The sequence below is a fragment of the Gallus gallus genome, chromosome 3, assembly GCF_016699485.2.
Source record: "Gallus gallus isolate bGalGal1 chromosome 3, bGalGal1.mat.broiler.GRCg7b, whole genome shotgun sequence".
Taxonomy (NCBI): domain Eukaryota; kingdom Metazoa; phylum Chordata; class Aves; order Galliformes; family Phasianidae; genus Gallus; species Gallus gallus.
The window spans coordinates 10101870-10125638 of NC_052534.1; the positions used below are offsets into that span (position 1 = coordinate 10101870).

The 23769-nt window shown below is 46.6% G+C and overlaps 1 protein-coding gene and 1 long non-coding RNA gene across 4 annotated transcripts in view; one reads left to right on the forward strand and one right to left on the reverse strand.

Annotated features, from left to right (window-relative positions):
• Nucleotides 1-587: 587 nt before the first annotated feature.
• On the reverse strand, nucleotides 588-6159 carry LOC107052012. The gene is made up of 2 exons (XR_006938982.1): nucleotides 5697-6159; nucleotides 588-4436 (listed from the first exon to the last, which is right to left on the reverse strand). It is a non-coding gene; the product is annotated as an uncharacterized LOC107052012 (long non-coding RNA).
• Nucleotides 5501-23769, forward strand: part of SLC1A4 (solute carrier family 1 member 4) — a 32576-nt gene continuing 14307 nt past the window's right edge. The window contains exons 1-6 of one of the 3 annotated variants that reach the window (XM_046939643.1): nucleotides 5992-8595; nucleotides 11856-11952; nucleotides 12986-13028; nucleotides 13780-13842; nucleotides 19366-19532; nucleotides 22730-22963. In XM_046939643.1, coding sequence (XP_046795599.1) covers nucleotides 11900-11952; nucleotides 12986-13028; nucleotides 13780-13842; nucleotides 19366-19532; nucleotides 22730-22963 — 560 coding nt within the window. In that variant the 5' untranslated portion in view covers nucleotides 5992-8595; nucleotides 11856-11899. Of the gene's footprint in view, nucleotides 8596-11855; nucleotides 11953-12985; nucleotides 13029-13779; nucleotides 13843-19365; nucleotides 19533-22729; nucleotides 22964-23769 lie in introns of all 3 variants that reach the window. The other 2 variants (XM_001232899.7, XM_046939644.1) reach the window with 2 other exon arrangements.

The following is a 23769-nucleotide window of genomic DNA, read 5'->3' on the forward strand; positions in this document are numbered from 1 at the left end:
CAGCTTTTTATAGCGTATTCCTTACAGCTAATGTAAATCAAGGCATGCTCTGCTCGTGCATTAATGCTGCACGCTGGGCAAAGCCCCAGCTGTCCAACCTCGCAGCCTCCTGCCTGCAACTGCAGGAGAGAGCAGCAGCACTTCTGCTTTCACCACTCACAATTTCTTCATTCAGTCGTGTTTTCCCTTGCTGAATGGGTACTGCTGTTATTTTCCCTTTCTTCTCCAGTAGCAAGTCTTCCCCCTGAGAGGAAGTCGGCCAGCTTGTTTTCAGATCGGCCCCACTTGTTTTGAAAATCCTGACCCTGCTTTTCCCCATCAGCTGGAGGCAATGTCTCCTGCTATGACAGGATATCACAAGGCCAAGGCCTGAGCATCTGCGCTTGTTCTTCTCTTTTTCTCCCTGCTCTTCTCCTTCTTTACCTCCAAAGAACAGCCTGATGGAGACCCTATGGTTGTTATGATGAGTTGGGGTCCTTCTTTTTCAGCACGTATAGATTTGTTTTTTCTTCATGTTCATAGACCGTGTGACACTATATTTGGCCTTCACACCATTCTGATATTGAAAAAGTGAGCCGCACACCCAGTTTTGAGTTTACTCCTGGTTCAATATTGCTTTATTTCCAGACCATTCAAAGGAGCCCTGTAATAAACAAGGTAATGTGCATGTGAGGGTCTTATTCTATATTTTTCATCTTGTTGGCAAAGCTGCATGTGCCTTTGGAAAATAAAGTTAAATATTTACCCTGGCTCAATCACCCCTATCTGCAGAGTTTATGTTTTGTTGGAGTTTGGGCAAGCAAGCGGTGTGTGCAGAATTCCCTGCCTGCCTCTGCTATTGTAAAGTGGACTCACAAAAGCCTGTTTTTTTCACGCAGAGTATTTTCTATCAGGCCTGATATCCAACCGAGCCTGGGAAGACGGTGAATCCATATGTGATGCTGTAATAGGCTTACATCTGGGACTGGGTTACCTCAGTTGGTGGGCAGCAACCTATACGCAGAGGGATCTGAGGAGCAGTCTCAGGACCTGGCATAACCAAGAGGCAGACGATAAATTGCTCAGCAGCCCTGGCTTAACAAAGTCTCCTTGCCAAGCTAAAGTCTGCATACCAAGGCAGTGCTGAAAGCCTTCCTGCCTCGGAAGGCTGGCCGTAACAGCTCTGCTGAGGACTCGTGGACAACATGCTCTCTCCCACATGCTTTTCATGCATGCTTCTCAGAAAAAGGCTGCTCTGTTACATGGCCCCTTGGGACACTGTGAGCTGCCCAGAACATCTCAGCTGAGATGTTTTGGGGCTCCTATGTTCAAGCTTCAATCAAAAAGCAAAAATATACCAGCAACCCCTTCCTGCCCTCTTCCCTTTCATCTCACTCCCTCCTCCGCCCACCATGACTTTGAGGCATTGGTCTTCAAACTGCTTCAAATCAAAGCAGTCACAGGCATTGGATTGATGATACAGTTCTAATCCCACAGAGACATGTTTCTGTTAGGTCTCGGAAAGTCAGAGGCTAAACAGCAGCCACATCTGTGCAGCTGAAGATTTCTCCCACCCAGGAAAGCTCTGAGGGCTGCCAACAATCTTGCTGGCCATACACAGAGGGCCTGCCTGCAGGAGGAAAGAAGGAAGCGGAGGTGGCACAATTAGTGCTCGTTGCACGCAACTGGCACACAGCTTTGTAGGAAACATGGCCCAAGGGTGGCCATGGGGTGCCAACAAGGCATGTAGCAACCATGAGACTCAAGGTGCTGCAAACAACTCTTCCTCCTCTTTCATTTGCTTCCTCCTCTAGCAAAGAAAATTCTTTCAGACTTTCTGTCAGCCTTCCTCAGGTGCAGAGAAGTTTCTCCTCCGTGAAACTTTCTCCTTGGTTTCTAGCAGGCTTCTCCACCCTCTAAAACCAATGCCACTGGATAACGACTTTGAATATATTGATGTTACCCTGTGAGATGGAAGAAGTGTCCACCAGGCCTTTTATCACCATCCCAGAACACGAAGCCCTGAGGGTCTAGCAATCACTTCTTCATTTTGTGTACTTTTCTCTCTCAAACGGATCTGTCACCTGTGGTGCAGTATGTGCATGCTTTGCAGTAGCATATAATAACACCTAACATATGCGAGACAGATAGATACTATATAGTAAATCCATGGAAGTACAGAGCAGAATCCGGCTTTAAGACCTTCATTTCTGGCTGAGATGAGCAGCACTGTGAAGTTCACAGTCAAATGTGACTTTCTGCAGACATCACAGCCCTTCAGAGGTTTGATCTTTTACAGGGGCCACCACGAAGCTCAGAGTTCGCTCCAGATGTGGGTGTCCCCAGAGTCAAAGTACACTTATATTTTAGAGGACAGGACAGAAAGAAGGTAGGATATAATTCCGGTGCCATCTTACATCTGTTCTGAGAGCAGAAAGCTCATCTTGATTGTGTAAGGAGGGATGAATGTACAGAGGGGAGGAAAACAATTTCTACAGTATTGATGTGAGTTGTGAGGGGTTGGCATGACAGAAAATATCAGAAATCTAGGTATCCTAAGCTAATCTTCTAGGTCTTGCCTGTACTCAGTGGAGCGTGGTAGACACCTCCATGGGAACTGTATCTCATCTGCCTCTTTCAGAAGGGAGTGTGAACAATGGAAAAAGCAAGTTTTGCCTGGTGTAGGAATTAAACTTCTAGATTACATAAATCCCACCCTAGGTGTCCATCCCACTGATGTGCAGCAAGACTGCGGTGAACATTAATACTGAGAGTGGATGAACAGGAGGAAAAAGGAACTGGAAATCTTTCATCAGGGAGTTTCTGAATCAACTTCTCTAAACAAGGGAGGACTTTTGGTGGTTTTTTTTTTCCTGGTTCAAAATAAAATGGTTCAAAATAAACCCTGGTTCAAAATAAACCCTGTACCCTGCTTGCTTAGAGCTAAAAACTGGAGGAGAAGGAGTTGATTCTACTTCAGCTGCTGGGTTTTTGTTTGTTCCCTCCAGTGAGACTGGAATTGGAAATAATCATCAAAAAATGATATCAGGCAGAAATTGACTAAAAAACAGCAGGACTTCTTCATTCCTGGGCCAGTGTTGAAAACTATGTTGGCTCTCCTCAACCAAAGCAAAGGAAATTTGGTCTTGTTTAGAATGAACTGCTTGTTTGCCTGTTTGTTTTTGCCTACTTATGATCCCTCTGATGTTTGCAGGAAGAAGGGCTCTGGCCTCGTGCAGGTGAAAGCTCTCTAAGACCAAAAAAATACTTCCAGTCCCAGTAGGGGAAGTCAGAAATCCTAACTTAGAAGTGCCAGGGAGGGTGGACACTGGAAACATGCGACCTCATTCACTGGAATGCTACCAATACCTACAAGTGCTGAAATGAAAACATGACACAACAGATCAGTCAGCACTTACTACTGAATAAATCAGCAGGCTTCAATGTTAATCGCTGCAGCCATCCATGAGCTCTCACAGAGTGCAGAAACACTGTTAGTTCTGCCTAGAGCTTTTCTGGATTGTTTTCTCTTGGGGGGAGGGATGATGTTCATTCATATGGTGGGAGGATCACATGCTGTATTGTTTTCCGCCTGGTGAAAGTCTCGTCACCTGAAGAAATGCAAAGAGAAGAAGCATAATTGTTCAGAAGGCTGTTGGAATAAGAAAATGAAGTGGAAAAAAAGGGAGAAGATATTGAGAATATGAACTCTCGTAACGTCAGGAGCAGGAAGATTAATACATGCATCCCTAGGGTGAGCTGTTCTTCCCAAAGGTCAGCTGTGACCTACAAGCCATAGCATAGGTTAAAAAGCATGTAGTAGGACCTAAGATTTCGGGGTGAGTATATGCTTACATGTACATGTTGTCTGATGGTTCCCCCAGTACTGCTCTGAGCAGAGCCAACACCACAAGATCACAAAAACACCCTCTAGGAGAGCAGGATCCTGCTATGGATTCACAATGTAGAAAAGGCCCTGTTCTAACTCTTGTACTTGTCTCATACAGTGTGCTGCTACAGATGGATTTTCCCATTTCATATGTTCTTCTTGCTCACACTTCCCTGAATTTCTCCTCCATCTTTTCAGTTTGCATATGGGAACACTAATAAAAATGAGTATTATTAAAATAATCCATGAATATTAGTAATTAAAGTAAGTAACGAGTGTTGATAATGAGTACTATGAAAGCCAATAGAATATTCTTTTTGCCTCAAGCTAAAGGCAAAGAGGAGCACCATGTTGTTTTTCCCCATCGGGCTTTACAATGCAAAAGGGAGCAGGCACATGAGGACAACGTTCAGTGGTCTTTTGGGTACAGAAGTCACAGTGGGCTTTGAATGCAGTGAAGGAAATCAAACAGTGCTTTGGTGGGCACAGCTGCTTGGTGTGGTGCTGGACGCAGCTGCAGTGTCAGATCCCAGCCACCGGGTAAGGATCTTCAGGTCTGCCCACGAGGCTGGAAACCAGAAAAGACGCTCATTAAATAGGGATTATGGCTCTGTCAGCCCGTTTAATTAATCTGGTCTACTTGAAAAGCAGTTGAGTGGCCGGTTATTTTCACAGCGTGTTTTCTGCTAGGCTGTGTTTTGCTGGTGTTGAGGAAATTCACTGAAACGAAGTCTTCACTATGGGTAGGCACAGAGGGACCACTGTGAGCCCTGGGACACTGGGGGGACATGTGAGAGCTGTGGGGACATGTAGGGCCATGGAGAGCTGGGTACACTGGGGAGACATGTGGGAGCTATGGAGACACCGTGGGGGACACTGAAGGGGACACTGAAGAGACATGTGAGGGCCATGGGGACACAGATGGGACATATGAGAGCTAGGTACACTGAGAGGCACACCAAGGGGATGCTGAGGGGACACCTAAGAGCCTTGAAGACACCAAGGGGGACACTGAGGGGGACCTTGAGGAGATATGTGAGAACTGTGGGGACACAGAGGGGGCATGTGAGAGCAATGGAGACACTGAGGGGGACAACGAGGGTGGCACTGAGGGGACATGTGAGAGCTGGGTACACTGAGGGGCACGCAAAGGGGGATGCTGGCAGGACATACAGGAGCTGTACAGACAGCAGGGGGTGAGCTGAAGGGACATGTGAGAGCCGTGGGGACATGGAGGGGGGGCTCTAAGGGGGTCTTCAACAGCAACACAGAGGGGTTATGTGTGAGCTCTAGAGACACCGAGGGGCGCACGTGAAAGCTACGTAGACACCAAAGGGAATACTGAGGGAACTTGTGAGAGCCGTGGGAACACTGAGGGGGCTTTTAAGAGAGCCCCGGGAGGCTGAGGCGACATGCTCGCGTCACTGGGGGGCGCGAAGGGGACGCGCGCGGCCGGGGGCAGCCACGGCGCTGAGGAGAGCGGCGGCGGGAGAGCGGCGCTGCCGGTGTGTGGCGGCACATCGGCCTCGCAGCCCTCAGCCCGCCGCCCGCCCCACCGCGCCGCACCGCCCACCGCCCGAGCACCGCCCTCCGAGGCCGGGCCTGGCCGCGCGCGGGCAGGTGGGGCCCGGCAGTAGGGGGCGGGCGGCTAGCGGGACGCCCGCAGCCGGAGCGAGCCGGGCAGCATGGAGACGGCGGACAGCGTGGAGAAGGGGGACGGCGGGGAGAAGGCGGGCAACGGCCACGCGGAGGGCGCGGCGGCGAGCGGCGGCGGGCGGATGCGGGGCTGCCGGGGCTTCCTGCGGCGCAACGCGCTGGTGCTGCTCACCGTGTCGGGAGTGGTGGCCGGCGTGGCGTTGGGGGCCGCGGTGCGCGGCGCGGCGCTGGGCCCGGCGCAGGTGGCCTACCTGGCCTTCCCCGGGGAGCTGCTGCTGCGCATGCTGCGCATGGTCATCCTGCCGCTGGTGGTCTGCAGCCTGGTGTCCGGGGCCGCCAGCCTGGACACGCGCTCGCTCGGCCGCCTGGGCGGCATCGCCATCGCCTACTTCCTAGGCACCACGCTGCTGGCCTCCGGCCTCGCCGTCGCTCTCGGCTTCATCATCCGACCCGGAGCCGGCGCCTCCGCCCTCAACGCGCCCGCCCTGGGGCTGCCGGGCGCCGTGCCGGCCACCAGCAAGAAGACGGTGGACTCCTTCCTCGACCTCGTCAGGTAGGGCCGCCCGGCTGCCTCCCGCGCTGGGAGGATGATGACAGAGCCGGCGGTGTTGCACGCTGCCGCGGGGGATCCCCCCTCCTTCCTGCTGCTGCTCCTCCCTCGCCGGCCGCGGTGCTCAGTCCTCGTGCTGGGGGTTCCTGTGGTTCGGGGGCTGCGATGGAGTCGGGGGTGCGGTGGACGTGTGGGGAGATGAACGGCTTTGGAGGTGGCGGTGTTATCGAGGTGTGAACGGCAGTGCGAGGCTGTCTGAGCTGTGCCAGCCGGGCGGGCAGGGTTGCGCTCAGCAGGGAGCCAAGCTGAGTCGGGGGGTTTGCTTTGTAGCTTTGCTCTTTCGACTGAGAGACTTACTGGTGCGTCTGGGTAAACTGATGTGACAACGAGGGTAGAAAGTCTTGCTAAAGAAGAAAAAAGTCTGTAGTCAGAAATCTAAGTTTATGCCCTTTTCACCCCATAGGGAAATAAGATCCACGGACCCATCCAGTCGCCCGCTGGCAACCCTGTATTTCATATCCATAATCTACCTCTCTTGCAGCTGAGCCTGACGATTCTTGACAGACCACACTGAGAAGTGATAGTAGGACCATGCAAGTAGGTGGCCTGGCTGTGAAGGTGACGTGGAGCAGATAAACAGTGTAGGCAGGTGAAAGAAAATGGCAAATGGAGGAGTCAGAACAACGGTGACAGCTGGGAAGAAGGTGACTGTTGTGGTGGCTGTCCTCAGTGTATCCTAATGCAGCTGGTGTAACTGGTGGCTCATTTGCATGCTGCCATCCTGCACAGAGTAGGGTGAGAAATGGGACAGGGATGCTCCAGTGGCCCTCTGGGCATTGTGAGTTTGCTTCTTGCTCTGGTCTGTAAATGCGGATGGAGAGTTGAGAAGCATTCTGCTGGTGGTGGGGTTGAGCTGCAGAGGAATGCTCAAGGCAATGAGAGTTGGGCACAGTGTTCAGGTTGCTGAATGACCTCCTCTGGAAAGCGCAGGGCCAAGGGCCCTTCCCCAGCACATGCACGGTGACCTTTTGAATTCAGCTTTCTCTTGGAGCTTTATGGACAGAGAGCCATCACTGTGCCATCAGCTCTAAAGCTCCTGTATTAACACAGTTCCATCCACCTGGGGATGGAACGAGGTGTGTGTCTTCTGGAAATAATACCTTTACCCTTCCCTTTAAATTTCTCTTCTCTTCACACTGATCTCGGTTCTTGCATCCTTGCCTTCAGTTAAGGAGGCCTCAGCTCTGCAGGGCAGAAATGTTGCCTTCAGCACATGTGGATCTCGCAGCATCCTGCTCTTTGCTTTTCTGTTTTACTTTTGTTCCTCAATTTTTCTCTGAGACATGAGGAAACTCTGTTTTCAGTTGTGTCAGAGGTTCCCTGTGTCCTTTGAGCCTTCACTGCTTGGTTCCTTTCAGATAAAAGACGGAAGGAAGGCACAGGTGGGCAATCTGAGTCCCACAGCCACACTGAAAACACACTAAGCTGAACTAAGTCACAGCTGTGAGTCAGATAGTTACCTTGGCTTCTGTAGAGGTGACACAGGTTGTCCTTTCCCAGATGTTGATCCTTTCTGCTTTTGGAAAGTATATTAATGGACGACCAAAGCCATTGCTTTCCACTGTCGCAACGATGTCTGGAGGTCATTTGGATACTTGGCTGCTGCTGAGGTGTTGGGGAGGGCACAATGCCCGTCACCAGCTAACACATTGCACTTTATCAGAGGGCTGTGGAACGAGCAAGAGCAAATATTTTGCAAGGATCTCTATTGATTTGTCCACACTTCTGATGGGTGCTTGTCAAGACTACGTGTTTAAATAAGGGTCATAGTTTTGCTTTGGCTTCAGTTTTTATTTGCTGATTCAATGAAATCGAACAGTTTTGCAGGAACTTCTGATTCTATCAGAATTTCCAACAGCAGATGAGCCTGGCATTTCATCTTAGTGAGATCACTGTTTTGATCTAACTTTACATGAAAGACTTAAGTAGAAAGCCTCGCTCATCAAAAAGGAACGTTTCAACAGACTGTTTTACAATAGTTTTAATGGAAGAAAAGGTCACAGACGGTGCCGTTCTTTGCCTTATTTTGGGATGAAAATGTGTTTTGAATGGCTTTGGGTTGGGAATTCTGTTTTTTGTTTTTAATCCGACCCTAGCAGTAACACCGTGAGTGGGATGGGTGTAGCATCACTTGCTTTTTATAGGAAAGGTACACAGAGGTCCAGATGTGTGCCTCCTGCAGTAATGTCAGGGTTTCTCGGGATGACAGACGAGTCTGCAGCACTTGCATTTTATTACTCCTTTTATTGCTCCTTCCTGCCCTTTCTGTCTCCCTGCCAGAGGTTACCAGCTGGGCTGCCAAAGGGAGTACCCGCAACGCTGTGAGCAAGCCCATGGATTACCTCCTAGCGCCCTCAGAGCCAGAGGGAAGGCACGCAGGAGCTTGAGCACAAGGAAAAGCAGTGTCTGTGTTCTGCTGGCTGGGCTACAGAGCTGAGGGCCGGGATGGACCACAGGGAAGGTGGGCTCTTGTTCGGACGCCAGTCACCCCAGTAGCACTTGCTGCTTCAAATCCTGGTTTTCCAGTGGCTCACCCAAAGCAGCATCCACAAAGGCAGTCTCAGAGTATGCTCTGAAGTCCTGCTCTGGAAACAGGGCGAAACTGTACTGTTAGGAAAGGTGGGAGGGGAAATGTCACCTTCACCTTCATGGTGATAACTAGAATTTAGAAGTGGCTGGGAGCAGCTGCAGTTACACAGAGACACACAAACCATAGTTCTGGAGTTGGATGGCTGAAACTCAGGGGTGCTCTCAGAAAAAGGAGAAGTAGTGAATGTTACTGCCTGCCTTTGCTTCTGTCGTTTTCTGAGCCTGGATCCTCACTGCATGAAATGTAGGGATTGCTGACTCAGTTCTGTATGTAGTAAGCATTTGGCTTTTTTGTTTGTGTGCCTACACTGTGTATTTTTCTAGTATTATTTGTAGAAAGCTTCTGATCTTCTCTACTCCTTTCTTTTGTTCTTTGGTGGTTGCCTTTTACTACTGACTTGTCCCAGTCATGCTTTATCTCCCAGGCAAAGTAGTTACAGACTGGACCCTTAGGGCAGAAAAGTATCAAATACCTGCTGTAAGTGAGTAACATTCTCAAGTTTCTTTGAGTTAAATCAGAGGTATGTGCTCAAAAATAATGCCTATGTCCAGGACAAGCATAGGACATCCACAAAGGTATGAGTAAAGCAGATGAGGAAAAAAAAGTTGTGTGGTAGTGAATGAAAATCCTGAGAAAGAAGGAGAAAGAAAGCCACTTAGTAGAGCAGTCCAAGCTGTGATGTGTTCTGGCAGACTTTCAGATGGCAGTAAAGTTGCTGTCTGTGGGCTCTTACGATTGAAAAGACTTCATTGAAAAACAGGAGATAAAGCAGCACGGAATATTTTCCTAATATTCACCTCATTTAGTCCAGACTTCCTCAGAAAAATGTTTTCCAGCAGAAGACTTTTTGGCCTTAAAAGTGGAACCTTTGTGTAAGAAGCAATAGAAGAGGAATGCATGTTATTTTAGGGTTTTGTTCTGCTTGCCTGGATTTCCCTTCATGGTTTTGCTGCCAGAGTGAAGCTGTTTGCAGAGCTCTAGCAAAAAAAAACATTTAGAAACAGTGATTAATAATAATCCCTTCTACATGCAACAAAGGAGTTCCTGTGCCAGCTTTATTCCACAAGGTAAGGAAGAGTGGAATTTGATTGTGACATCAAAATTGATAAGGATGGAAGCTACAGCCTCCAAAGTGAAGCTGCACTTGCACGTTTGGGATATACTGTGCTTTGTTACAGAACAGTAACCCCATTTCCCCTCTGGAAGAGCTCTGGCATGGCAAAATATATCTGACTTTAGCATTTATATATGCTATTCTTTACAGTAATCAAATATGCAAATCCTGAAACTTCTGCAGCTGGTACTGTGGCCGTATGTGGTTCCTATTTTAAGTGGATTTGAGATGGTGTTTTCCTGCACTGTGCAGTGTGCAGGTACGTGGAGATCTCGTTGCTCAGCCCAGCTGCTGCTTCAGCCCCAGGACACAGCTGTTATGTACGACAGCTGTCTGGTGGTCTGTCTCTCTTTTTGGTTGTCTGCAGCTCGGAGAGGGGTGCACAGTCTCTCTATATTGTGTACTTCAGCATTAGGCAACAAAGGCTGCTGGGTGTCTGTGTAGGTGATGCGTAGAGCAGTGGGGCAGCCGAGGTGCACGTTGCCATGATGTCAAGCCTTGCTGCATTGCATCATTCTGCTGCACTCTTTGTGTCACAGCCCTGGGCTGCCTGATCCCAGACCCCGTGCAAGGTTCCTTATCACACAGACTCAGGGTCTCTGTGGACGTGCTCTTGCAGTATCACAAGACTGCTTTGGAGAGCTGACCATGTCCTTTAGCGTGGGGCACGGTGGTGGCAGGGCCACGAGAAACAAGCAGCAGTAGTCAGCAGTGCTGTGATAGAACCATGCTGATTTCCTTAAGCTCCACATCCACATCGAGAAACCTGAAGACTTGGCGTGTGCAAGAGCACCGACTGGCAGACACCCGCATTTAATTTGCATGTCCACTTACCCCTTCTGCTTGCTGGTTCACCTGGCCAGGAGGATGTTTGCACTTCCCTGTGCGACTCCTCAGCTCACCTGGGGCTGCTGACTGTAGGCACAGAGGTCTGGTTTCCTGCGGTCCGTGAGCTTTGCTTGGTTGCACACGCCGGGTGAAGCCTGCGGGCGCAGATGAGCCCAGGCAGGTCAGCAGCCAGCTTTTGGCTCTCCCTGAAGCCTGCGGCATCCTGGCCCCTGTTTTTAGGCACTGGGGTGGTGTTCTTGAACAAACCCATCTTGGGCAATGAAGCTGAAAACCTGCGGTCTGACTCACCTGTAATTAAGGCTTAATTTAATTTGCACACTAAATGATCTTAGTGAGTGACGAGCGCAGTCTGTGCAGGACTTGTGCCTCTGTGATATATTTGTTGATTGCTTTTTATGACCTGGAGCACATTTTGTTAAACCTCAGGGTTTGAAACAAAGAGGAGCAAACTGCTTTTTTTTTTTTTACATGTCGTTATGAATTAGTAGTCGGGTGTGCTTAAAAGCTGGGCTGGACAGAACACACAATGCAAGGGAATCTTTGGGTCCTCCTGGGCTTCTGAACCAAAATCTGAGTTTACAATTTGATCAATTGTCACAAATGCTTGTTTCAGTTCTCAGAAGGAAGTGCAGTGAGCAGTGCTGCAGGGATAAAGCAGAGTGACAGCGATACGCCCGTGTTTGTATAGCATCCTGTGCTGCTCAGCATTGGAAGCAAGAACCTGCCCCTTGCCTTTGTGTAGCAGGGCTGCTGGCATCACTCAGTATGTGCCATAAGTATATGCTTGCTGTTCAGTCAGTGTTTAATTACTGGGGCCCATGCCTGACGTACTGTGTAAATTATGGGCTTTTTGGTTCCTCAGCCACATGGAAGCACTGGAGAACCATATTGTTTAGGCTTTGGGGTTGCTTCGTGTGGTTTCGTTTTGTCGGGATGGAAATGCTGATTTTTAAAAAAAGTAATTTGATTTCTGCTCTTTTTTCCATCTCTTTTTTTTTTTTTGGTCATCTTTGCTCCTTCAAAACCCGGACTGTTCTCAAAGAGAAGTAACCACCCTGATTTTGAGAAGCTGAAAGGAAGGAAGTGTTCTGATTTCTTTGTCTTTTCTTTTTTTCTCTCAACAATATATTTTCCTTTCACTTTTTTTTGATCTTGGGGGCATTGGCAGGAGAGAAATAGAAGGGAACTCAAGCTTTCTTGGAGGCTGCTCTTATGCAGTGCGTGGAGCAAAGGATGAGAAGCTTCCCCAGTTCTTTTTGCCAAAGGTGATAGGCTGTAGGTAAGCTCTACTGTTTTCTTACCAGGAGAATTCACGTGCCTCCTTATTGCGCTCAGCTGGCACCGTTCTCAGTTCCTACCCCCAGAATTCCTGCCCTTTCCACCTAGGGTTTCATTGTCTGCCCAGACAGAGGTGAGCTGCTTCCCTTCCCCTTTTGCTTTCTGACACAGCAAAACGAGATGCTATTTGGCCAGGGAAACACATGCTCTTTACCCACTGCAGGGGGAGAAAGGAAGTGTAGCAGTGAAAAGAACTGGTGAACTATAAAATACAAGAAGCCAGCAACTTTCTCCTTATGTGCCCCAGTTAATCATTTTTTTCCTGTCCACATTGCACCCAGTCTAAGCGTTTGTCAGGTTGCACACTGTCCTCTCTGCACAGACCTGATGCTCCATTTGTGTTTGTATGAAGGTACTGCTGAATTCAGATGTTGCAGCTTTCCATCCAAGCTGCCACTTCTTCCATCCGTGCCATTTAACAGCTTCAGTGCTCTCAGACAGCTCCGGCCCCTGGCATTGTTCTGTTTTGGCTTGGTGTTCAGGGAAACCGGCCTTGTTGTGTTGAGGGCTTAAGCTGTTCTCTTAGTTGAATTGTGCTGATTGGATTGTCCTTTGTGGTCATGCTGTGGGCAAATAACAATCATGCAAGTAACGTTAAAAATCTGCCTGACCCTGGAGGCCGTAAGCTGTTGCTGCAGCTGGTGTGGCTAAGCAAGGTTGGGTAGCCACTGGTTGATGTGTTTAAATAGCATGGTGTCTGATTGATTTCCAACCTAAATGGAGGTGTGGAGGCAAGTAGGGGCTTCTTGTATGAGCAAGAGGAGATGTGGAGATCTCACGCTGCTGGAGAAACAGCGAGACATCTGCTCCGTGCTGCCAGACTGTCTCCTGCAGTCCGTACCTCACTAATGCCAGCGTGCTTCTCTTTGCAAAAGGAGGTCTTCTGAGAGTAGAACGCCTCAAGGAATGCATTTGAGAAGCTCTACAAAAGCATTTCATTCTCTTGTTTGTGTTTTACAGAAACCTGTTTCCGGCAAATCTTGTTGCTGCTGCTTTCCGAACGGTAAGAAATGTGTGTGAATTTTGGATGCGAGGTACACTGCAGGCAGACCAGGTGACTTTTGCTATTAAGAAAACAAACCAAACGAAAAACACATAGAGATGGTGTAGAAAATATCAGAAGTCATACTACCTCCGGTAGGTGGGACTGTTAGAAGCACCTGACGTGGTAATACATAGGAATTCCACGGCAAGTGGGGTGATTTTTTTTGAACAGTGCTCCTCAAAAAAAGGCATATTCATGGCCAGAGTTTTGTAGCTCCACCAGAAATGATCTGTAGGCTGCTCCACTTTGAGCACTGCTTGGGACAGTGATGGCAACTCTCTGCTTTGTGCCTGGTAGCTTACACTGTGCTGTGGCTAGCTGGCAGAGCCATACGTGGCTGTGCTTTTAACATCTCTCTTGCCATTTCTAATAGTGAAATAGTGCAAGCACCACTTGCCTTCCCCAGGAGGCAGTACAGCAGCATGATGCATGAGCAAGAGCAGGGTAGAGGAAAAGGGAATCCCTTGGCTGCTGCCCAAACCTGGGAGATCAGTGGTCACAGGGCACTTCTCTGTCCCTACATGGTGAAGGAGCTTTGTATACTATCACTCTCTTTTCTTATACAAGGCAGGCTCATTTTTTAAACAGTGTCATCTCCAGCAGAAGTTCCTGACAGTAACCTCCTTTCTGTGAAACACTAGGTGATGCAGTCATACTGATAATCTGATCAACAAACACTGAGGTGTTGTTTTTGTTCTTTTTCTTGCAGTATGCGACAGATTATAAGATAGTGCTCAGAAACACTACCTCTGGAAATGTCACGTTGGAAAAGGTAAGGTCACTTCTTAGTGGTTTTTAGCAGTAACAATTTACTACCTCACAGTCTTAGCAAATCCTTTTACTTGCCTGGAACTGAGACACACACACAAGTCAGGTGAGTTACCTGCAGTCACACAGGAAAGCAGTGATGGATAAGAGAGTTGGACTTGACTGAACTGGTACTCAATACCTGATTTTTAGGCCATACATTCTTAGACTCAGCCCTGCTTCATCTCAGTATTGATTAGTCCCTGTGCCTAGAATTTCCTAATAACTTTCTGTAGCCTTGAAATTAAGTAGTGATTAGGCTGACTGAATGTGTCCTTCAGACCTTCTCCTCCCTTAACAATTTGCAGAAAATGACCTTTTTTCTTTAAAGAAAAGGTAAGTTGAGAATTTTCTCTTGGTGCAGAAACGTGTGTGTGATTTTTAATTATTAACAAGTGGTCTGAAGGGATACAAGTTTTAGACTGAACATCAGAAGTAGGCTGCTATTGCAGTGTGGTGAAAGTTAAACCTAATGGGCAGGTGTTGCTGAGGCAGTGAGGATTGTGTTCAATCCTGTATGCAGCTCATAGGACTTGCAGTGGTGCTCTGTGGTCTGTTAGTGGAATCTCTCCTGCAGCACAGGGCCAGCAAACATCTCCGTTATTGACTGGAGCCAATACATTATAGATCCAGTAATAATTACATTCACCTTATAGACAGAATGCTACAAAACTGACCCAGCATGTTGCCTGCAGTGTTTCACCTCACTCCAAACGGGCTTATGTGGGGTTTTGGGGAGACAGAACTGCGATGGGAAATGGCTTTTAAGGCTATTTTATATCTCTCAGATTCACTCTGACTGTCTGAGACACCAGATATACTGCTTTATTTTTATTATGACTTATAGGTCTCTAGGGCATGTCCTCTGTAGTGTTTGTATTTGTCATGTAGGGGTTTAGATGGGACTTGCCCTTTGGTTCCACCGGTCTACATCAAAGGCAGTTTGTGCACATCCAGAGGGACTCTGGAGCCAATCCCTTAGTGCAGGAGGTGCTGGCCTCGTTACCTTCTCCTCTCTATGCATGGTGTGTGAGCAGGCAGTGCAGAGCAGTGTGTTTCCAAACTCTGCTTTCAGCTCATGGGCTGAACTTCTCCCAGTTCTGCAGCCAGGGTGGTAGGTGGCTTTGATGACACAAGAGCTGTGCAGGGGAAAATCAATCCTTGCCTAGAAGCCTGCTATCACACAGTGAGCAGCCTCACTGGGGAAAAAGGCAGCTGCATCTGCCCGGCCTCTGCCCATGCCTGTAAGATCACATTAGCCCAGATCTGCACGCACCCCCTCTGCCATGGGTGTGTGGGAATGACTGTAGAGCAGCCATGTGACCCCAGAAGTGCACTTTCTCTTTTCATGCCATTAACCCCTTAGGCAGTACATGCCCATGCAGCCTCGTGCTGCTAAAACCAATTTCGACATGAAAGTCTGTAACAGCACGCACTCAGGCAAAGTGTGGTTGCTTACAGAGTGTAGTTATTGTTTGTTTAAGCAGGAGCAAGAGAGAGGTGAATAAGACTGCTGTTCATCTTCAGTGTCAACTGAAGATTAGGCAGAAGTTGTGCCCTTGCCAACAGAGCACAGACTGGTGCCAACCGTATCCATTGGGCACAGGCTCAGATGTTGAGCACTTGTTAAATGCTTTGAAAAGTTGTAGTTTTTTCTCAAGAGATAAGAATGTATTTGTTGGCAATTTAAGATGCAGGAATTTTTTTTTCAGTTTCTTTCATTTTTTCTTTTACTTGACTAGTTTGATGCAATACCACAAACAGTGACTTTGCCACAGGTGTGTGCCTGTGGTTATGGTGTAAATGTTATTTCCCCTATTACTTTTCCGAAACTTTTTTCTGTTCTCAGAGTGGAACCAGATCTGAACTTTAATTCCAGAAGGTGCCCTCCTGTCTCCAAGGAAGAGTGCACTGAAAAAAAAAGAAGCTTCAACTCAGTTCTGTTAGCTTCAGTACTGCTCTGACTATGTTATTTCTGGATAGATGAGAATTAAGTTTGAAAGGAAAGAGTATGGCTTTTGGGTAACACGTAGTTTAACTATCATAGCCATAGAATTTGTGTTGTAGAGAAGCAAGATGGTCTTCCTATCTAATGTTTTCTTTCATCAGCAGAGTGTTTGATTGAAGAGGGGAAATATTTACCCTTTTCCATATCAACAATACATAACAAAGTTTTCTATTGATTTTTCTTTTTTTTTTTTTTCCTGCTGTCTAATAGGCACTGCCTTCTGTTGCTGATGATATGAGTAGAGGGGCACGTAGATGTCTGCTAAGCCACATTCTTTTTGTTGTTTCACATGCTCCCTCATGTTTACCTAGCTTTTATGGCCACATCCTCTCACCGGGAGGCCATGAGAGACACTGAGTTCCTCCTGTGGCAGTAGTAAAAATACACAAACTGCTGGTTGCTCTTCTTCCTCACATCACGTGGCTGCATTATCTTTTCAGCCACGTATTCCTGAGTTAGCTCAATGTCAGCAGTTGTTTCCTTAGTATGCATTTTGTTTTAAGAGCTAAAAAACAATAGGATCTTCAGAGGGAGTCGAGGACCAGAAATGGTCTGTGAATCTTTCTACCAGGACACATAATTTCAAGCAAACAATAATGTGTTCTATAGTTTACCCAGCAACAAAGCTCTCATTAAAGCTGTTTCTGTTTGATGTCCACGATGCTGCTTGGTTTGGCAGCTCCTTTGGGGTGATGGACTCTTCTATTAGAGTACAAAAAGGCTGTTCAGCATCTGCCAGTTTTAGAAGCTGGGATTGAGAGGATCTTCCGCTCAGGATTTACTGCTGGATTTCTTCCACGTTTTGCTGCAAGGAGGTGAAATTCCCTGAATGTGGTAGATTGCTCCTGAAGATTCCAGGGCTCAGCTTCTGCCTAAATTTGCAGATGTGGCAGGTGATGGGGAATACTGTGTGTTTTAAAGAAATGGGCTCAAGGGGAAGAAAAGGAGAGCATGACCTGAAGGTAGCTCGGACACAATGACAGCAAATAAAGTGAACCACCGAAGAAGTTTTTGGTGGCTGGACACAGAGTCCTTTCTCTTGTCACCAAGAACTCCTTGGTCCCCAGATTGCAAGACATTAGCTTAAAGGGCTTATAAGCTTGAGTGCCTGGAGAAGAGCAGCAGCAAAGATGGCAGTGCTGCGTGGAGAAGAGATCTCTGAGGACAAGAGAGGACTAAACTCTGTGTTCTTGTTTTGGAGAGTGATGAGGTGAGGGAGTTTGAGATGGATTGGCTGGTTTTATGCACAGTAGGCCACTGTGAATGGTTAGAATGTGAGAAACCACGTGTCCTGGCTGTATCTAACTGGAGGTTCTACTGTTCCTTGCCCTCCTCTAGCTTCCCAAGGCAAAATTTGGCAAGCTTTTGGCTCTGAGGAAGGCAGAGTGACTGATGCTTGTGGGAACTGAATGAGCCAGAAGAACTCTGAACTGCTCTAATCAGGGAAATGGTGTTCCAAACTGAGCACAAGGAACTCTAGCTGAGTTCTGCTCTGTGTCCCTATATGCCCTATACAGCTGGTGGGAAGCTTTCTGATCCTCTTGCAGATTCAGTTGCTGTTTAGCCTTGTTCCTAAGACCAGACCTTTGAGAAGCCCAAATGGTAGTGGGTTGCTAGGCTCCAGGCTCATGCTGCTGCATTTAATGAGCTGAGAAGAGCACTTCTCCAGCAGAAGGAGTTTAAAGGGCAGAGATGCTTTGCAAAACATTGGTCTAAGTAGTGTCATGAAATTCCCCACTCTGGTAACATCCAGGTCAGGATGCCTGGCACTTTCAGCAGCTTGAACATTGTGTTTGTGTTCCGTAGCAGGGCTGGATGCTGATTATTATTTTTTTTTAACTTCTCAGTGAGAACCAAAATAAAAAGGCCATTCAGTGGTAAATGTAAAAATGTAAAGATATTTTTTGAGGTGGAAAAAATTTGGACCCATTATGGTGACATTTTACTCCAGGCTGGGGTTTCCGTATTAGCCTTATATCGAGTGAACCTGATACTGAACCATTAAGGTTGCAAAAGACCACTAAGATCATCACATATGACCCTAACCCATCTCCATCATGCCCGCTCAGCATCAGTTTATCCCTGATACTGGTATGTTTTTGTGTGTAATTTGTTTTATTCCCTTCTGTGCAGTTCCTTGTTTCCACCTGTCACTTAGAGACATTCGAGTTCAGCAGTATATTTCCAGTGAAAGAACCATCTTAGGCTTGTTACTTTTACCTATAGCAGATCAGTATCCTGAGTTCTTTACTCAGTATTCATTTTAAGCTTTTAGCTGCGAATGTAGTCTTTCCTAGTGCTGAGTTAGTGTCTGTTTTAACCAAAGCTTGTCCATAAGCCTGATCTGTTTTAGGAGCTCTTCCAAATATAACAAAATATTGACAGGTAGAGTTTGTACTGCCAAGCTGGGGAGAAGGAGTGTTTGTCAAAGCAATTGTATTTTTATGAAGCCACGAGAACACTCACTCAGTTCACAAGATTCTGCTTTGCCAAACGAGTCCCAGTCGTTCTTGAGAAGCAAGCTGTGAAGGAGCAGTGGAGCAGACTTGAGTAGGCTAAATGTTGTGGATAGGTGGATCCTCTTTTTTTATTCCCTTGCTTGTACCATACAGCTGCGTGATTTTAGAGAAGGAGAACTGTATTTCTTCTGTTCTGTGCGTCTCTGTGGCTGACATGGATAGAAGAATGGGCAGCTTTCCACAGTTTCCTACCTTTCTCTGCCTTTTTTTTTCTCCTTTTCAATTCTTAATGTTGACTGTTTTCTTATGGTTTTCATATATTTCATGCATATGGCACTAAAGTAGTGGAGCCAGCAGTTTCTGAAAGCAGATTCCTCTCAGATATGTCAGGGAAATAATAGGGCATTTGGAGCCAGACCGCTGAAAGCAGCTCTCAGGTATGATTTGTTCATGCAGTAGCATATCATAGTGCCTACAGCAAATGACACCTGGAATAAGCAGAGCTAGGAAGTCAGCACAGCCGATATCTGCCACCTGCACCCACAGTATCTCACAGACCCATCTTCATAGGGAAACTGAAGAAAGTTTGAGTCTTCTAACCACTGCCCCACTTTTACCCTCTGTGTGCTTGACTGGTGCCTGTATTGTTTCACATCTGCAGTGGAACTTGTCCTGAGCAAGCTGTGAGGTTTCCTATTCAGCTCGCTGAGAACACATGCATTGTATTACAGAGTGTAAGGGGAGGTGGTGGCAGGCCCTTTCCCTCTTCAGTGAACCCATGCCAGTTGGAACCAGGGAAGTTTGTACTAGGGCTAAGTCCAGATCTTGTTTGGTTCCCTTCAACTGTGTAATGTATTTCCATTCTGCAGTGCAGAGCTGTCTTGGGTAAAATGCTGTCCTTCCCAAAATAGGTCCTGCATGTTGATTTTGGGTCAGCTAACAGAAACAAAATAAAGTGGCCCTTTTGCTGGGGTTTGTGCCAGTCTCACACCTAACAAGCCTTCTTATTTTGCCTCTACAGATCCCTGTTGGTACTGAGATTGAAGGGATGAATATCTTGGGACTGGTGCTCTTTGCTCTGGTTTTAGGAGTGGCACTGAAAAAGCTTGGCCGGGAAGGAGAAGATCTCATTCGCTTCTTTAATTCATTCAATGAGGCAACTATGGTCTTGGTTACCTGGATTATGTGGTAAGTGTGAGACTGCGTGTACATGTGCAATAGAATATTATGCTTTATTCAGGAATCTCACAGTTTATCCATCTCTCCAGCTTTTTCATATCAGACCCCTCACTACCACAAAAGCAAAGGTTGTGCTGTTACTCTGTAGGGTATTTTCTCCTTGTTTCTGACCTGTAATTAGATAATCATGCCCAGCTAAGATATCAGATAGCTACTAAAAATTCTGTCCTGAACTCCATTTTTATTAATTAGAGTAAAGAGGACGTTTTGTTTCAAAACAACATAAGCCTGTGGCTAGCTGCCATTGTGTGCCTAAAGGCATGGGGTTTTGGTGAATAAATGAGGTGTGAGCAAGGGAGGAACGTAGGTATGTGAAAGCCAGGGATGTGTGTGGTTGGAGTGCATCTGCAGATGTGGTGCAAAACGTGGTGCCAAACTGTACTTGTAGGTTCATGCCTTTAATTTTTCTGTTGGTCAGATGGTTTCTTGTACTGACCTGAAACATACCCAGTGAGATCAGAAGATAGCCCCACTCACTGTTAAATAGTTTGAAAAGAACTCTGCCAAATGCAACAGTACAGAGTGCCATGTGTCCACTTGGATCACTGAGAACTGTGACTGAGAACCTAAGTCCCTTTACACAGAAGAGGAAGCAGCCTCAGGTTGGTCTCCATCCTGCTGAAACAGTAGAGCTGGATATCGAGTGTCCATCATCGTTACCTGCAGATCTTTAAGTCTCTGTTCCTGTTCTAAAACTTTGTTTGCTTTTCTGGGTGAAGCAGGGACAAGAGATACTAGCAACCAACTGCTTGTTTCTTGCTTGTGCTTCTCTCTTTCTCACTTCCAAGGGCAAGTCTTTCCTAAGACTGTTTATTTTGTCTCTTGCCTGTGAATGAGCAAATCTATTATTTCACTCTCCTGAAAGCCAGACACGTTTATGTTGTGAACGTTGCTCTGTCAGATCTCAGTTCTTGTCATCCAGCAAAAGCTTGTATGTTAGAACAAGGGAGCACTGAATTTTCTCACTAGCCAAGAAATCAGCGAGCTCAAACCATGTGAGCTCTGGAGCAGGACCACCAGCCTCCTGTTCAGGTTTTGTCTGTCAGGTAGGATGAGTCCAGGCCTCAGAGCAGTAGTGTGGTTGTTCTTGAGCAGGTGGGAGGTTCTAGATTCCTCTTGTGCAACCAATGGTACGAATACATCACATGCAAAAGTATAAATGTTTGTGAGAACAGTCAGCGAACAAATTAATGATAGGGTATTTATTTCCTCCCTTTAAGAAAGAAGCTGAAATGATTGGGGGGGGGGGGGGGGGGGGGAAGCCTGATTTTGCACAGGCAGATCTGTGTTATTTGCTGTCCTAAGAGTCTGAGAAATTTGAAGTCTGAAAGTAGCTTATGTCTCTTAGTCTTAAATGTAATTCCTTGGACACTGAATACTGATAAGAGGCAGTTCTTGTATTCAGCTGATTACAGTGCTAACACTTCAAGCCAATCAGTTGGTATGTAATCCTTTGCTTCGTGGATTATTGGGGCCAAGGCTGCCTCTCAACACTGTAGTGCACCATAGCCCTTGCTGCTTCTCTTTCCTTCCTTAAGGCTCTTGTGTTTTCCTGATATTGATCCAAAATATGTCAAGCTGCATGTACTTCCTGAAGCATACTTTGGTACTGGTAAAATTGTACCACCAAGAGGCAAGGCTGATTGTGCTCTTTTGTAGTCCCATTCAACAGCCTTTCTTGTCCTTAGCAGTACTATGGTCTTAACTTCCATCTCCTTCTTCTCCAGCCTCCCTCTTCAAAGGGAAGGCTCTAGCCAGAGGTCCAAGTTCAGTGTTCATGTTTGCAGAGCTTGTGCAGCACTGGGGCTCAGACAGACCTGGCAGGGGCTGAGTGGGTAAAGTCTGACAAGTCCTTCCAGAGATCCAGCCAGTGCAGGCCAGAGCGAGGATGCTCACATTGATCTGGGACACAGTGACGTGCAGAACGGAAGAGTTACAGACCTGCTGAGGTAGAGGCAGTCTAGGAAGGAAGTGGTTGATCTCAGCAGCCTTAAGGTTTGCATGTTTCCAAACCTTTAAGTGCTTAACCAAACCTTTTGTTTATTCTGACTCCACAGATCAGTCTTGCTGAATGTAGACATTGTATTGTAGGAGAGAGTGGGATAAAAGCATTCATTCCTGAGATGTGCAAGTGACTCTTTTGCAGCTGTGTTTCTAGGGCAGGCTGTTGGAGAGCTAGCTGACCTTTTAGTGTTTCTTAGTCTTAGATGCAGGAATAGGTAGAGGTGCTCAGACATAGACTTTCCGGGTATGGCTTTGAAGGAAGTGAGGTTGGACCTGGAGTGATTTCCATAGTTTGCTTAGTAGCTGTTGTGCTGCATATGCAAGAGCAGTTCCCAGCTGCTCTGCTGGGCGAGAGGTGTGGCTGTGGCAACTGTGTCCCTTCCTCCTGGAGCAGTTCCAAGCGTTTCTGACAAAGGAAATGTCAAACAAATGCTGACGTCCTAAGGCGTTTCTAGATAGGAGAGGTGGAAAGGTGCATACGTGGCTGTTGACTTGACAGAGGCACTGGAAACCTGGTCATTCGACTTGGTTTTGCCAATAGCCAAGTTACTTGCTTTCTTTGTCAAGTGCTTCAGCAGCCTTTGGCTGAGCTCTGTAGTATGGCTCACTAGTATAGGCATAGCTTTTTCTTTCGTGCACAAAATGTGTTGGCACCCAGTATGCCCACCATTTTAAAGACCCAACTTCATACTTCTGCTGGTGGTCACAGACTGCGTAATACCCCACTCTTCCACTCCTTTTTTTGCTCCAGTCACATGCTTCTTTTCTAACATCTGCGTTCCCTTCAATAGTGACCTTAATTTTGGGTGTTTGCCTGCCTTCCTCCCCAGTGCACTAAAAGACCACCTGAGTGTCTTGTTCCAGTAGTTTCAGCCAGCACTTCTACTACTTGCCTGGATTGCTTTCTTCATTTTCCTAGGTATCTCTGGGAGATTTTTTTTTTCAGTTTGACTGTTTGCCTTCCACCAAGCAAATGTGTAAAAGAGGACTTCCAAACTTGTATAATCTGAGCGTGTGGTAAGGTGCTGACCCTCAGTAGGAGTGGCATATTCTTTAGAGGGGTGTTATCTCTAGAAGGGAGAACGTGTTTTTCAAGGTTTTTCGTCTTTATACTTAATGACAGACCATATTTGTTTATGCAGGTATGTACCTATTGGTATTATGTTCCTTGTTGGGAGCAAGATTGTGGAAATGGAAGATATTGTGCTTCTGGTGACCAGTCTGGGAAAATACATCTTCGCCTCTATTCTGGGCCACTTCATCCATGGAGGGATCATTCTGCCACTCATTTATTTTGCATCCACACGTCAAAATCCGTATCGCTTTCTCTTAGGACTTATCACACCATTTGCCACTGCTTTTGCCACTTGCTCCAGGTGGGTTTCTGTGCTTCTTTGGGGAATATACGTGTTTGGGAATAGGCATTGTAATTGTCATTGTAAACTGCTTATATCTTAATGCCAGAACGTGTTTAGTTTTAGGTGAAAATAATATTCCTGAAATTGCAAAAAGAGGCTACTGAGCACAGGGAGTCTCACTGCTCCCAGCAGCCCAGTACATGGGAAACACTTATAATTAGGCATTGAAAACAATTCCTCAAGATATTGGTAATGTGTAGCATGATGCTAAGTTGGAAATTTGGGGAGGAAAAGTTGGAAGCATTTGTCTTAAGGAGATCTTGCCAGCTTTCAATTTTAAGTAAAGCAAGGTGTCAATAGTTAGGGACTTTGTCCTGAGAAGTTTAGTTATCCATGTTCAGCAGAATATGGAACAACTTTAGCCTGATTTTGTGGGAGCAAAGCAGGTTTATTAGCTAGTGTAAAGTGACTTAGCATTCTTGATTTCATAGATCTGGCCTTATCAGCTTTTATTTGTTGTAAACAAAGATTGCCAAATTATCAAGCATGTCATTCAACCTTTTCCCAAGAGGCTAACTGTGAACCAAAGATCACGAATATATATATGAATACATAAAAACATTTTGAGTCATTTCCACAAGGAGCAGATGCACGACTGTCCCAGGAGCTGAGTTAAACATGAAGTAGGAGAGGGTTTGTGAAGGAAGCCATACAATTTCTAATGCAATAAATAAATCCAGCAGTGGTTGTTTCACTTGCCTGTCTATTTGAGAAGGTAGTAGTACAAAACCAAGAGATTACTGTTGCAACAGCTGTATTTATAT